At 43.5% G+C, this 16,189-nt stretch overlaps 1 protein-coding gene across 1 annotated transcript; it reads right to left on the bottom strand.

Annotated features, from left to right (window-relative positions):
- Positions 1–1,417: 1,417 nt before the first annotated feature.
- Positions 1,418–14,357, bottom strand: LOC130920744 (NACHT, LRR and PYD domains-containing protein 12-like). Its single transcript, XM_057844158.1, has 9 exons — positions 14,139–14,357; positions 11,161–11,463; positions 9,121–11,032; positions 5,346–5,516; positions 5,001–5,174; positions 4,656–4,829; positions 4,311–4,484; positions 3,985–4,158; positions 1,418–3,528 (listed from the first exon to the last, which is right to left on the bottom strand). The coding sequence occupies exons 2-9, from the start codon at positions 11,414–11,416 to the stop codon at positions 3,516–3,518; spliced, it is 3,048 nt and encodes a 1,015-aa protein (XP_057700141.1). The 5' UTR covers positions 11,417–11,463; positions 14,139–14,357; the 3' UTR covers positions 1,418–3,515.
- Positions 14,358–16,189: the final 1,832 nt, after the last annotated feature.

Genomic DNA, 16,189 nt, shown 5'->3' on the forward strand with positions numbered 1-16,189 from the left:
AAAAGTATCTTTGTCATGGCAGTTTTTTAATTGAATTGTAACCTAGAATTGAAACTTTATATTTTTTGTTTCAGCACAGTAATAATGATATAATGTAATAAAGTGTATAGTATACACTTTAGCTTTAGCATAATAGCGAATCTAAATGATTAAACTTCAAGTAAGTAACGATACGCTTTCTCCCTTAAATTCATATATTGTGGGGGTAGGACCGCAGTGGTTTAATATTCCATGATGTTTGATCCACGAAAACACGGAGTAAAGCAGCGACTTCTTCCTCGTCATCGTTCTCCCATCATTAGCTCTAATGCTATTAGCATTAGGCTAGTTAGCTATCGCTGGCAGGTAAGACTTACGGCAATTACGTTGACGAACGTCGTTTTTCCTGAATACTGGATGCCGACCAGGGTCAGCTCCATCTCTTCCTTCCAAAATAAAGACTTGAACCAGTCTAAAAGCCGGTTTATTAGTGCCAGCATCTTGGGAAGTCGGTGGTGCTTTGCCTCTTCCCTTCCTGTCAGATGTTTGGTTGGGCTTTTCCGGCTCTGAAGGGGAGGGAGGGCAGGGAAGTCGGAGACGGCCAGGCTATTCGTTCTTGGTCACTTTCCGAATCGGGCCGAATGGTATCGTTACAAAACGGTGACAAACAAAAACGTAAAAAAAAAAAAAAAAAATGGACATTTTTGGAAAATCGGGAGATTTGGCTTTCTAATCGTGAGGCGTGAGCATTGGGGTCAAAATCGGGAGTCTCCCGACCAAATCGTGAAACTTAACAGGTCTGCCCAGGATAAACACAGGTACAGTATATAGCTTTCCCTTGCTTTTTTTTTTTACAGTTGCAATGTTGATAATTTATTAGAGATCGTAATTAAGCTTCAATTTATTGATCGTCCACTTCAATTTTTTTCTGATGGCCTGTGGTAGCACTTAGATGACGAAGTGGGGAGTCAAGGAGATAATGAAACTGTAGATGAAATTGCATGGCTGAGCCGAATATGGCACGCAATGCAGAACTTCAATACTGGATTATTCAAACCTCTTTCAACTGCCTGAGGAATTCTTGTGCATGCTGGCATCATCGGTTCCGGGCCAGTGTGTGTTGTCCACAGCAGGTGAAATTGCTTGTTAAAAAAAAAAAAAGGAAATAACTAGATTGTAAACATTGAAAAAATTATGCTTTTGAATACATTTTTATCAGAACAAAAAGTCCACAAGCAACCTCGTTCACTCATTCATTACTACTTTGATTTTTTACATGATATGTTCACACAGTTTAAAGATATGGAATAATGCAATATTAAATCAAAGACTTGAATGAATGGTGAATTGAATGATTTTATTTTACATGCAAGGTCATCAATTCAGTGCCAGGCCATGTCCACACCTAGCAGTTTTTTTTTCTTTCTTCTTTTTAACGAGGATTTCTGCTGTAATACGCCAGAAAAAAAAAAATTACGTCCACAACTGCACGTTTGTAGAAAAAAAAACAGCATCGACAGCCAACCGCATTTATTCGTTTTAAGTACATTCATAACAATGCCAGGCCTCAAGGTGGCAGCAGATCCCCAGATCCCATTCAATCAGAGTAAGCTTCCCTTCTCGCGACGTCACTTCTTCAAATTGGAAAACATGGCGTCAGTCTCATACGCCGACAAATAATTGTCAGTAATCCCGTCCTCCGCTTGTGTTCCTCAATATGGAGCAATTCAAGAGTTTGTAAATAAATGGTTGCCAACACTACCTGTCTAATAATTAGATCTAAAAACAGCGACAATATCCATGTTGACTCCAGATGTAAACGTTGGTCTCGTGTGACGTGGGGACAAAGTTTGTCGCAGCCAGTGACATTTCCACGGTTAAATCTTCGGTTATCAGTGTCCACATGATGGCGCCACAAACGCAGAATTCGCACTTACTCACTTTCCGCATCGTTCTTGCGAACTCCGGTTTAGGTGTGCGTGTGGATGATAGGCCAAACTTGTCCCGCCCCTGTCGGCCTCCAATTGGCTTAGTCCTCAGTCTATTGAGAATGGCCACAGTGCTACAGGTGTTCTAATTGGGGTCATTTAGGCTGGAGGTTCAACTAAACACTACAAGCAGTAAATACAAAAAGCAAAACCTCACAAAAAACCCCAAAACAATCAAAATAATATAACAACACTTCTACCCTGTGACATTTACTCTCGGTCCGTTCCTCATTGCGTCCTGAAGACCGTGTGTTGAGATAATTATCGGGGTTTGATTTATTAAATGTTTGCTTGATTGGTTGATTGAATATTTGCTTATGCTCATATATACCATAAATAATACATATTGCCATATTTTTCTTATGTATATAACCAGTAAATGATTATTGCTTGCTATACCAGATTGTAGTATAATGTTTAAGTGTTACAAAGTGCAGAAGAGGGTCGGGGTGGCTTCATGGCCGCGTCGTTGCGTAACTGGACCTTCCAGGCATCCTCAGCACCTGGGGTTTGGACTTTCGCCTAGCCCTTCGAGGACGATTTTCCATCCGAGGACATCTTCCAGGGCCACAGCGGTGCATAACTGGAAGTGTTTGGACTATTCTGCTGATTGTTTAACGTTGCATAACTAAAAGTGTCTGCATTATTTTGACTGTTTATATATTATTTTGACTGTTTATATGATTGTTTTGATTGTTTACATAAGCTCTTGCTCCACACACGTGTATCACTTAATTCCACCTACATGCACACACATAGCCAATAAAAAACCACATGGGTGTCGCCAGCCTGCTTTCCCCTCCCTCAGGGCGACACCCATCTTGTTCAGGGAAAACCCCTAAATAAAATACCAAGGAGGTTTTTTGTCCTTTAGATCAATCTTGGTGGCTCATGAGTCACATGTTTGACCTCCTTGGCCAAGAAAACTGAGTGTCTTCTCTCCTTATTTTTGGGTAATTTTACAATGTCAACCTAAGGATCTATTTTTGAATTTGACACCGTGCTGACTGTGTTTTAGTTCCGCTTTCCTTGACATATTTCAGTAATCGAAAAATGGATGTATGTGAATCTATCTCAAATCTTCTACGGCCGAATCGCGAATAATCAAAGAATCGGAAATTTCGCACGCTTCTAGTATTTACTGAACTCATTGTTTGCTGTTCACGGTGCCAAGTCCAATCCTTTTGGTCAGCCCCTCCCAGTCCAAATGGACTGGACGTCTACTCGTGACAAACACATTTCAATTCATGTCAGAAAATAACTGCCAATAGTTTGGTGGCAGCGTCGTAGACCTTCCCCCTTGAACTCCACCTGCCAGTAGCGGCGTCGCTGCAAACATCCCAAAGCCGACGGGCGGACCGCCTCAAATTCAGTGAGCGAAGCTGCTTGTGCATGTTGAGCCGACACCCGATGCTCTTGAGATCGTCGGACAGTACGTAGCACCGAACTAAATCCGAAGGAGACCAATTGGGCTCAACGTCTTCTAAAAATGAAAACTTGGAATGACTCGCCCTTCTTGACACCAAGGACCGAACGTTGTTCTTCGTTTCACCCGGTGAAGCTGAAGAAAGACGCAAACAATCAGAATGGAACGTGAATAAACCCCTTTTTTTGATCAAGGGCATAGGTTTGGTCTCAACATTGGTAGGGACGATAAAACACAGTCTTCCGCTTGGGAGCCCTGAATCAAAGATTTTCCATTTTCGCTGTCACCATATACTGTAAAGGCGAGGCCATTCCGAAACACAATTGCTGCGTCTTGGTGTTGCAGCGTCACCACGTAAACCGCCCTTAAGTCCGAACATAACAAAAATAATTCACTTACTAATAGTAGGGTCAATTCAATCCTTACAACATATTGGAAGACAATCTAAATTACCTCTTTAACTGAAGTCATGATATAATGCTAATAAGGTTGCTTAAAAGTTGGTGGGGGTAATTTGAGCATCCTAAAAAGTGGGTTGTGTTATGTCCCTTCAGTCTCTATCCAAACCTACACCTTTGGTTTTGATCCTACCACACAGTCTTTAGCTGATAGCTGGGATCCTCTTGGACGTCCAATAAGACCCTCTTTCCTTCTTCTCCTATTTGATTGCCCCAAAGGTACAGCTCTTGAAGATGAGAGGAGTGTAACTTGAGCGCCTTAGCCAATGAAACGCACCCTTTATCCGTGATATTGCACCATGAAAGTCTGCAACAAATGAAATTACTGCCTGAAGTCAGGAAGGGAACAAGGTTCGACTGAAAGTAACAGTTTGCCTTTTCCTTGGCTAATAATCACAGCGATTCTTTTTATTGGTCGACCAGAATCATAGAAGATTTCTAACTGGAGGAGCTCCTTACTGGAGGACTTTTAAGCTGCAGTGTGGACTGGCCAGTCCTTCCGAGATGATCTCGACCCCCTCGTCCGACAGATCGTTCCAGCACAGGTCCAGCTCTTGAAGATGGGAGGGGTTTAACTTGAGAGCCTCCCCCAATGAAACACATCCTTGCTTCGTGATCCCGCACTCTGACAGCCTGCAACAAATGAGATAATTGCCTGAAGTCGGGAAGGGAACCTGGTTAGCGTTATAAACGTTTGATTGAAAGTAACATTTCGTCTGCCTTTTCCTTGGCTAATAATAGTCGTGATTCTATTGATTGGTCGACTGGAACCACGGGAGATTTCTAACTGGAGGAGATACTTACTCGAGGACTTGTAAGGTGCAGTGTGGACTTGCCAGTCCTTTCGAGAGGGCCTCAACACCCTCGTCTGTCAGATTGTTGAAGTTCAAATAAAGCTGTTGAAGATAGGAAGGGTTTAACATGAGAGGCTCGGCCAACGACACACATCCTCGCCCCGTGATCCCACACTCTGACAGCCTGCAACAAATGAGATAATAGCCTGAAGTCAGGAAGGGAACCTGGTTGGAGTTATGAAGGTTTGATTGAAAGTAACATTTTGTCTGCCTTTTCCTTGGTCAATAATTGCAGCAATTCTTTTGATTAGACAATTGGATCCACGGAAGATTTCAGACTGGAGCAGATCCTTACTTGAGGACTTGTAAGACGCAGTATGGACTGGCCAGTCCTTTCGAGAGGATCTTGACCCCCTCGTCCGACAGATTGTTGAAGTTCAGGTGCAGCTCTTGAAGATGAGAGGGGTTTAACTTGAGAGACTCCGCCAACAAAATGCATCCTTGCTTCGTCATTCCGCAGCATTGTAGCCTGCAACAAAATAGATGATTGACTGAAGCCAGCGAAGGGAAACTGGTGAAATTTATAAAGGTTGTACTGAAAGTAACATTTTATCTGCCTTTCCTTGGCTAATGACAACAGTTATTCTATTGATTTTTCGACCGGAACAACAGAAGATTATGATCAGGAGGAGCTCTTTACCCCAGGAATTGTAAGATGCAGTGAGGACTGGTCAATCCTTTCGAGAGGATCTCGACCCCCTCGTCCGACAGATCGTTCAGACTCAGGTCCAGATGCCTCAGGTTGGAGGGAGAGCTGAGGACGGAAGCCAGCAGGTGACAGCTGCGTTTGTCCAGGTAACATTCGACTAGCCTGGAGATCACATGCAGGAGGAACACGTGAGAGCGATCCAAACATAATTTTTTGCTTTAAACCAAGACTCTAGACTTTCTACACTTTGTACTTATTTTTATTCATTTATGTAAGGCTACTTATTTATTTCCTTAAAATTAAAAAAAAAGTCAATGTTTGCTTTGTCTTCAAAATATATTCCATTTCACTGTATAATGTAAGTCATTTGTACTGATTTTGTACTGAAAAAAAAAAAGTCAATGTTCACATCCTGTGTTCTTGAATAGTTAAAATTGAGGTTTTGCTTTTAGATTTGAAGAAATAAGGGGAAAATATGGCGGAAAACACAGACAAAGCTAAAAAAAAACAGTTTCTGCTCTTGCACTCCTCTTTAAAAGAAACTGATGTATTTTAGGCCAAAACAACTGTTGTGTTTGATAGAACAATATGTCTATATGCTGCCATAGCAGATTCATGGCGCATGAAGCCCCCAAACTATTTTTAATTTGTCCGTTTTACCCTGAAAACCCCCATTTACAGACGTCGTGCAACCGCTTTTGTTTCAACCCAGCCATAAAACGAAGGTAATTAAATATATTTATTATTCAAAATGTCTGTCGTTTTTAGCTCACAATCATTAATTGATGTCTCATATTTGGTTTAAAAAATAAATAAATAAAACTTTTAAAAATTATTCACTCACATATTTTAAACTTTTAAACAAATTATGTCACAATGAAAAAAACTGGCGTCTGTAAAGAAGTCACGGATATCTACCTCATAACTAACGCTTAATTTTATTTTTTTTGTTATCGTAGCATTTTCTCCGATGTGTTAGATGATAAATCATCGATCCAAAAAAAGAAAAATTGAAAAAAAAATGTTTAAAAGGGTAAATATATGAAAAAGAACATCTCGACCACTGTTTGATGCCTGCGATTTCTGCATCGTAACCCTTGTTATTATTATTATATTACGATGTTTCACCCAGAAAATCCCCAAAAAATCCATCCAGGTGAGGGCATTCACAGATGTGTCTTGACACTGAGTGATACATGCTACATGGAATTTTTGGATCAAAACAAGGTAAGTATGCGATAATATCTCGTTAAAGTCATGGCGTCTTTAATTCTGCTCTCGTGTGCTCTCACCTCCAGATAGGGTTTTGCTGTTTAAAAAAATATTTTTTTTTAGAAATGCCCTCCTGTTCAAAGTTTTTCTTCCCCCAGAAAATTGAGATTTTAAGATTTCCAATGATGTATCACACATGCATATCGGACAATTTTGAAGTTGGCCAAATTGGGGGTCCCAGAGCGGAACTTCAAGTCACCAGAGTGTTTTCCGCCATATACATTCGGTGGCATTTTAGATGGAATTTTGTGAATCAGTGAAAAAATACAATTTTGCATGGATATCAGTTTCTCATTTATGCCTTGATCCAGTGTAATGCAGTAGCCTAATGCATGTGTGAAACCTTTCATTCATTCATGATTTTTCCGAGCCAATTATCCTCAAGAGGGTCACGGGGGTGCTGGAGTCAATCCCAGCTAACTAAGGGCAGTATGCGGGGTACAGTCTGAATCGGTTGCCAGCCAATAGCAGAGAACAAGGAGATGAACAACCATTCGGGCACACAGTCATACCTGGGGACAATTTAGAGCAGTGGTCTCCAACCCGGTCCTCAAGACCCGCTGTCGGTGCAGGACTTTATTCCAACCAAACGAGATGACTACTTTTTCACCAATCTGGTGTTTTACTAGTGCAATCAGTTGATTGCAGTCAAGTGCTGCATGTTTTAGCAGAAAGCTCATTGGTTCAACTATCTGTGCTGGATCGGCAAGAACAAACACCACGACCCACAGCTGGCCATTGAGGACCGGGTTGGAGACCACTGATTTAGAGTGTTCGATCTGCCTACCATGCATGTTTTTGGGATGTGGGGAGAAACCGAAGTACCCAGTAAAGAACTCACGCAGGCACGGGGAGAACATGCAAACAACATACAGGAAGGCTGGAGCCCAGGATTGAACCCTTGATCTGTTGTGTTTTAATGTGTGTTACATTTATAAGAGTGCCAAAAGCAGTTTTTACATTTCTGTGGTTTTAGGAGGTTTACCCCCACCCCCCTCAAAAAAGGGCTCTGTGTCGAATTTTATGTCAGGGAGTTCTAGCACGAAATTCTAGCCACTTTTGCCCCTGATCACAACAGAAAGAGATTGCAGCATTGCAACAACATACAACTATGGTGTCACCAATGGGAGCGTCGCGTTGCCGTATCGAGCGCACCAATAGTAGTGTCGCGCTTACAAATCCCTCCGCCTAAGGTGCCAACAGTAGTCTTACTGAAGCTACAATATGTTTTCGTTGAATTTTTCCTGTGCACTAAGTATGTGCAAGAAATGCGCCAATGCGCATGTGCGCAGCTTACAGGGAACATTTGTACCAGTGCCAACTATTTCCGGTTTCCTAACTCATTCATTCCCTGCCATCTTCACAAGACATTCTGTTGATTTGCAAAGATTTTGGCTGTTCCGTCAAGCGCCACAGAATATTGTGTTTGATGGCGAAACAAACTTAAAAACGAACAATGGCGTAACGCAAGCAACACGTCACTTCCGCTCATTAATATTCATGACATTAGCTACTGTTGCTAAGTAGGGACAGGCCACCGTTTGTCCCTAATAGGAAATGAATGGAAATCGGGTACGAAGGAGATGTTTACAGAGCTAATCCTACCAATTATCTCCGAAAATGATGTGCCTGGTGGCAAATTGACTGGCAAAGATGTGGAAGAACATAAAAATGCTCAGTTAAAGAGATGGCTTTAGTGTCGAAGGCTGAAAAAGAGTGAAACGTGAATGGATTCGCCGAGCTGGTGTTAAAGTCCGCGCAAGTTGATTCGGTCTTCACATTTTTTCCTCCCGAGTTTTTGGTTTCCGGAAACGTATGAAGAAAACATCCTTCATGTGTCGTAATGTCTGGAGTCGTTTCTACAAGTTCCAAAATAGCAATGCGTGATCGGCATGTTTGTTTTTGGAAGATTACCGGAGAAAAGTAGCACTAATTACGTTGGGTTAATGTGTGGGCGGGTCTATAATGTCCCACTTGGGCTTTACTTCCGGTTTATGATGCGTCGTCACGGTCTAAAAATAGCCTGCGTGCGGTACGCCATTAGATTCCCATCTTTCCTCATGAAAATAAGTTTTTCGGTCTTCAGTGATGAGCAGTTAAAGATCAGGAACTCCTGTTTGTCTATGCCTTTGGTAGCGAACCTAAGTGTTCCAAAAAAAGTACAAACACATCTTTGGGAGTGACTGAGTTATTTTCGTTTTGTTTTTGGGTTGGATGTTGAGATATGCAATTGTTTTTGTTTTAATTTTATTTTTTTGCATTTGTCTTGTTTTCAGTTTTTTTTTTTTTTTTTTTTTTTTTTTTTTTTGCGTTTTGCAGTTTTGTTTTTTGGTCATTGTGTTTTGTGACTTGTTGGACTGGTTTTGATATGCAATTGTTTTCAGATTTTTTTTTTTTTTTTGCCCGTTTTGTGATTTGCAGTCGTTTTGTTTTGTTGAGTCATCAAGTTTTGTGAATTGTTGCACATGTTTTTGGATTTGCCATTAGCACTTACTCTAATTTTTGAGAAGCCTTGACAACCACCAACAGTTTCTCGAGCACCAAAGGTGATTGGGCGTATTCCGACAGGTAAATGGACTTCAAGGTTTCGTCGTTGGTAAGTAAGAAGGCCAGGGCAGACCACATATAATCTGGCATGTCTTCCCAGTGGAAACTTAAGACTATTTCTTTCTGGATCTGCTTCAGCAAGGAGTCGTCCTTCAGCTCGTTTAAGCAGTAGAACAAGTTGATGTTGTTCTCTGGAGTGTTCCGTTTGATCCTTTCCTTGATCAACTTGACTGTTTTTGACTTGCTTTGCCTGCAGTACTGAGGGGCCTTCAGCAGTTCACCCACTACTTCCTGGTTGCACGGCAAGGAAAGACCAACGAGGAAGCGAAGGAACAAGTCCAGGTTTCCTTCACTCTCCGAGGCTTTCTGGAGAGCTGACCTTAGGACCTCAGTGATTTTCCAAGAACCTTCATCTTCTTTTTCTTCTTCTGCTAATTCTGTTTCTTCGTCTTCTGATTCTATTTCTTCTAATTCTTCTGATTTTTCTTCTTCTTGGAAAACACCTGCCGGTTCCAGCTCTGAATCAGTCAGTACGTTCTTGTTGTCGTGGAAGAGGCTCATCATCACGTAGAATGCGGCCATATACTCCTGGATGGTCAGATGGATGAACTGAAACATCTTGCCTTGTAAGTTTCTTCTGAGCGGACGGACCTCCCTGAACACCTCGGTGAATATTCCGCAGTGTTTTGCGGCTTGTTCGTAATCAAAGCCGCAGTCCGCCAGATCCTTCTCATAGAAGATTTGACGTTTACTCATGGTGTTGTGAAAGGCCAGCTTTGCTAGCGCTTTCACGTCACAGGCATACTCCGTCGTCTGTCTCTCCTTGCTCGTGTCAAGGTGGCGAAAGGCATGCTCTGAGTACAATTCGGTCAGCGTTGTGGGAAGTTCTCCCACCTTCCCTTTGTCCAAATGATCCTGTAGAATTGTAGAGGTGATCCAGCAAAAGATGGGCAGGTGGCACATGATGAAGATGGTGCGAGACTTTTGGATGTACTCGATGATGCGATCTTCATTTGGGAACCTGTTCATGAAGTACTCCAGCCTCTGGGAATCACTGAATCCTCTCACCTCTGTTCTGCTGTCGATGAAGTCGGAGGGGATCTCGTGGGCCGTCGCGGGCCGCGTGGTGATCCAAATCCTGGCGCAGGAAAGCAGGTTCCTCTTGATAAGGTGCGCCAGGAGCACCTCCAGAGGGTAGGCCTCTGTCACGTCCATGTCTACTTTCATTTCATTCTTCAAGTCCATTTTGAAGTTGCACTCGTCCAATCCGTCCAAGACAAACAAGACCTTGATCCTGCTGCTTTCGTAGTCCCGCTTCCCGGACGTCTGCAGTTCGGCAAATATATTGTTCAACGTCTCCTCGCTCATGTGCCTACTCTCGCAAACGTAGCGTCGGATGAGCTTGGCCAGCGTAAAACTTTTCCCTTTGTCCGTGTTCAACTCGCGGAAGGTGAAGGGAAATATGAAGTGTACGTCCTGGTTTGTATTCCCGCTGGCCCAGTCGCACACAAAATTTTGAACCAGGAAGGTTTTTCCGATTCCCGCGAAGCCGACTGTGAGCAGCGTGCGTATCGGTCGCGGCTTCCCGTCAGGGCTTTTGAAGATGTCACAAGGCAAGATAGACTCCCTGGCCGCCGCGGCACGAGTCTCCATCTGAAGGACCTCGTGCCGTTCGTCGGGACTGACGTTGGCCCCGTAGCTGACATCCAGCTCCGTGTAGACATCCACCAGAGGCTGCTGCTTCCATCGCTCGGTGTTGCCCTCGGGAACAATGCTGTATAAACTATGCAGGTTGCTTTGCAGGTCTGCCTTCAATCTGGCAAGTTGATCATTGTCATCGTGGACTGAGAAGACGGTGCCTGCAAGAAAGCAGCGATGACCCGTTATGGACAAAAATCAACAACCTCACAGCCAACCCACAGCCGCCAGAGACGGTTGTTTTTAAGTCACCAGCGTTCTAACCCCACAAGCTACTTTTGGGACTAACCTCTTATTTCAAGCACGTTGCAACGCAACATCTCAGCCAAGTTATTGTTACCGATCCTCTTTAGAATCTTGATGGTCTCCTCCAAAGCATTCTCGCCGTGCTTCTTCACCATCTCGTAAGCAACGTCCACCGGGCTGGGGGTGTCAAGTACCCTTTGAGGCAGGTCCGTGAAGAATTTGAAGGCCTTGAAGTCGTCTTCCCCCAGCTCCATCAGCGTTTTCCACAGCAGCTCCTTCCGCCCGCTGTCCAGAGTCATCCTTCTTCCTCGTAAACGAGTAAGCTAGGTGACCTATGATCGGGTATCTGCGAACGACAACCTTTATTGACTTACAAAGTTAGCTAGAGTAAAGTGAGCTAGGAAACAGTTTGAGTGACGTGATGCAAAACAGGGACGTCAGGTCAATCTTTTTCATTCCTGTTGGAAGTCCCTTGTCACTTGGTTCTTTACAATTGTGGCACAAAATGACGAGATTTGATATTGAAAATACCTGACAATATACAGTACAGGCCAAATGTTTGGACACACCTCATCATTTGTGCCCTTTCTTTTCATGTCTATTTACATTGTAAGTTGTACATTTAAATTAAATCAAATTGATATGATATGGAATCTCCATAAAGCGTGGTCATGCGCATCCCTACCTCCCAGTCAAAATGGATTGAACGTCTGGCAGGCCATGAGTCCTATGCTACTTTTTCAAATTCTTCAATGACTGTTGTACATACTTGTACACTGCTGGCCAAAAGTACTGGCACCCCTGCAATTCTGTCAGATAATGCTAAATTTCTCCCAGAAAGTGATTGCAATTACAAATGCTTTGGTAGCAATATCTTCATTTATTTTGCTTGTAATGAAAAACCACAATAAAAAATAATAAATCATTTAAATTTTGACAAAACTCCAAAAATGGGCCGGACAAAAGTATTGGCACCCTCAGCCTAATACTTGGTAGCACAACCTTTAAACCACAGGTGTCAAACTGATTCCAGAAAGGGCCTAGTGGGTGCTGGATTTTGTTCCAGCCATAAACGCGCAGAGAGTTTAACCAATAAACTTCCTGCTGAAACAAACAGCACCTGACAAAGTTTAACTGATTACTCATGTAAAAGATCTAATTGGTGAAAAGGTGTCCTCTTCATTGGTTGGAAAGCAAATCTGCACCCACTTTCCCTTTCCGGAATCCGTTTGACACCTGTGCTTTAGACAAAATAACTGCGAACAACCACTTCCGGTATGCAATGAGTTTCTTACTATGCTCTGCTGGAATTCTAGACCATTCTTCTTTGGCCAACTGCTCCAGCTCTCTGAGATTTGAAGTGTGTCTTCTCCAAACTGCCATTTTCAGATCTCTTCACAGGTGTGTAGTGGGATGCAGGTCTGGGCTCATTGCCGGCCACTATAGAAGTCTACAATGCTTTCTCTCAAACCATTTTCTAGTGCTCTATGAAGTGTGTTTTGGGTCATTGTCCTGCTGGAGGACCCATGACCTCTGAGGGAGACCCAGCTTTCTCACACTGGGCCCTAATTTATGCTGCAAAATGTGTTGGTCTTCAGACTTCACAATGCCATGCACACGGCCAAGCACTCCAGTGCCAGAGGCAGCAAAGCAACCCCAAAACATCAGGGAACCTCCTCTATTTTTGACTGTGGGGACAGTGTTCTTTTCTTTGAAGGGCTTGTTTTTTTCCCTGGAAACTTTATTTCGATGCCTTTTCCCAAAAAGCTCTAATTTCGCTCATCTGACCAGAAAACATTCTTCCAAAAGGTTTTTGGCTTTCTCAGGTAAGTTTTTGCAAACTGTAGCCTGGTTTATTTATGTCTCTGGGTCAGAAGTGGGGTCTTCCTGGGTATCCTACTATAAGTTCCCTTTTCATTCTGACGCCGAAGGATAGTACGGGTTGACACTGTCGTACCCTTAGACTGCAGGACAACTTGAACTTGTCTGGATGTTAGTCGAGGTTCTTTATCCACCATCCGCACAATTTTTTGCTGAAATGTCTCGTCAATTTTTCTTTTCCGTCCACATCATAGCCACAGTGCCATGGGCGCTACACCTATTGATGACACTACGCAAGGTAGACACAGGAACATTGAGGTCTTTGGAGATGGACTTATAGCCTTGAGATTACCCATGCTTCCTCACAATTTTGCTTCTCAAGTCCTCAGACAGTTCTTTGGTCTTCTTTCTTTTCTCTATGCTCAATGTGGTACACACAAGGACACGTGACAGCGGTTGAGTCAACTTTAATCCATTTTAACTGGCTGCAAGTGTGATTTGGTTATTGCCACCACCTGTTATGTGCCACAGATAAGTAACACATGCTGTTAATTACACAAATTAGAGAAGCATTACACGATTTTTCAAAGGGTGTCAATACTTTTGTCCGGCCCATTTTTGGAGTTTTGTGTCAAACAATAATGATTTAATCCCCCCCCCCCCCCCCCCCCCCATTTCTTTTTTGTGTTTTTCATTGCAAGCAAAATAAATTAAGAAATTACTACCAAAGCATTTGTAATTGCAATCATTTTCTGGGAGAAATTGAGCATTATCTGACAGAATTGCAGGGGAGCCAATACTTTTGGCCAGTACTGTAGAATCTCCGTAAAGTGTGGTATCGCCCATCCCTACCTCCCAGTCAAAGTGGATTGAACGTCTGGCAGGCCATGAATCCTATGCTACTTTTTCAAATTCTCCAATGACCCTTGTAAATACTTTGTATGCAAGTATTTTATTCAAAAAATAAGGAAATGTATGGCAAGCACCAGTGAAGTGAGTCACACATCTGAAGACAACAGGAAGTTGTGTAACTGCTAGCGAAACCTTGTCTCTCTAAAAGAAGATGAAAAGGAAAGCACTATTCAAGCACATGATAGTCATCACACAAAACAGGAGGCTAACTGACCAAAGGAGCAGCCTATGGGCAAACTTTGGAACTAGCCACTCATGTGTTTCCTTTCAGTGAAAGAGAAAACTTACCCGGACAGCCTTGTCGCGTCGACTCTTCCAGAGTGTGCGAGTCGCCACTTGTCTCAGTGCTCTAGTGTTGTCTTGAACAAATTGTTTGGAGGAATGACACTGAAGTAATCACCTTCTGCACTGATTCATTCTTAAGGAAGTTGGGTCTTGCGTGGGAGGGCGTTGAAAGTTGAGACAGCCTCATTGCAGGCAGGAGAGGGAGCGGAAAGAGAATCAGAGCGTCTGCCACTTACTTCCACATGTGGCCAATAAGCAGCCAGCATGCAGGCAGGGGAAAGACCCGAGTTATGTCACTTCTCGTTCACTTATTCTCGGTCCTGACCGAGATTGTTGAGATAATTCGTTCTGCAACGGGACTTGACTTCCCACTACTGTTTTTCAGTATCATTTGATTATAAGTTTTTGTTTCAGAGCAACAAATTTGAGAACTAGCTATACACACACTTTAAACAATAGCACCAAAACAAAAATACAACGGCGCGTCAGGTAAATCTGATGTGCTGGTTGTTCCATATTTGGAAATTAAAGGTTCGGTCTCTCTTTTTATTTCAGTTACAAAGCAGCAAGCGTGTCACACAGAAGCATGACTTTGATCCCATAAAAATACGTGTTACGATCGTGAGCAGAGAACCCTAAAGCAGGTACATGAGATGGCGTGGTTAGGAAGTCAAAAAAGTTTATTTGTTCCAGAGCCATGGTGTTCTTCCGTGTAGAGAGCCTGGGCAGAGGTAGCAAAAGATGTGAGGCGTTGGCGGGATCCTAGGACAAGGCAAAAAGGTCCATGATCAGATGAGGTCACTCAGAAACATTCAAAATGCGAGAAGGCACTAAAAGTATACTGAAAGAGACGATCCAGCGACGTGGTGGAGCTCTGGCTGGCTTATGTAGGCTGGTGATGGTGATTGCTGACAGCTGCCGTCGCTCTACCCGTCAGGTGCTGGGCCTGTAAATGAATGACACACACAGCCACACACCTGGCCAGCCCTAGGCCTGACCGACGACGCGGCGGAAGTTCTCTCTCACGACTGCAGCGGCAGGGGAAGGAGAGAGTGGAAACACAACAATAGCGTCGGTCACTCAAGCCCTTTTCACACACATATCCAGGGAAATTCCTGTGTAAGGTTGACGTGGGATTTACGCGGGATGTCCCGAGAATGACGCGGGTTGGACGCTTTCACAGACTTGTCCAGTGTTGCCCACTGGTGCCCTATGTGTGGGGAGGGCTGCTGGCGCCATTTTATAACCCGGACATGACGTCATTTTTGGTCGGCGTCGGCTGTTACAACGTTGGTCAAATTGTGTTTTATTCCAGAGTGCGCGTTCCCTACGTCGTCACTGCAGCCAATTCAATCTTATCAAGACTGTATTTCAGACCAGACAATCCAAGAGAAGATTCCTGTCGACCTACTGTCACAGACCCATTGTGTTATTCCCCCTTTTCTATCTGCAGGGCAGCAGAGGAGAGAGGCTCGCTCTCGCGGTGCGCACGGAAGCCTTGGGCGCAGGCGCGAGTGGAGCCGCCGCAGGTGCAGATCTTGGTGGCGAATATGTATTTAATGGACCCTTGAACGCATCTCTTCCTCCGCTCAACCATCCCGTAGCAATTTAATTTAGTTGTTTTCAGTTTAATTTAGCTATTCCCAGCTATGTTTGTTTACCACTTTTCTTCTTACTGCGAAGAGAGAAGAAGTGATGTGATGATATTTACGTCATCAGCCATCGTGCTGTGCCCCGGGAATTTAAGGCCTGCTTTCACGCACATCGCTTCCCGAGAAAGTCCCTGACATGAAACTAAGACGCGACCTGTGAATTGTCCGCGTAATCTCCTTGTCATTCAACACGGGAAATTGTTTTCGCACACAAATGCAGCACAGGTTTGGCCAAGAGTCAAGAATCTGCATTGGACAAGGTGATGATGCTAGAACGTTTGTTTTTATAATGTTCCAGTGAGATTTACAAAGATGACTGCTTGACGAAAACGTCAAAATTCCCTCAGTCCTTGATGATATGGGGCTGTAAGTCAGGCAAAGGCACTGGGGAGATGGCTGTGG

Source organism: Corythoichthys intestinalis, chromosome 1 (genome assembly GCF_030265065.1).
Source record: "Corythoichthys intestinalis isolate RoL2023-P3 chromosome 1, ASM3026506v1, whole genome shotgun sequence".
Taxonomy (NCBI): Eukaryota; Metazoa; Chordata; class Actinopteri; order Syngnathiformes; family Syngnathidae; genus Corythoichthys; species Corythoichthys intestinalis.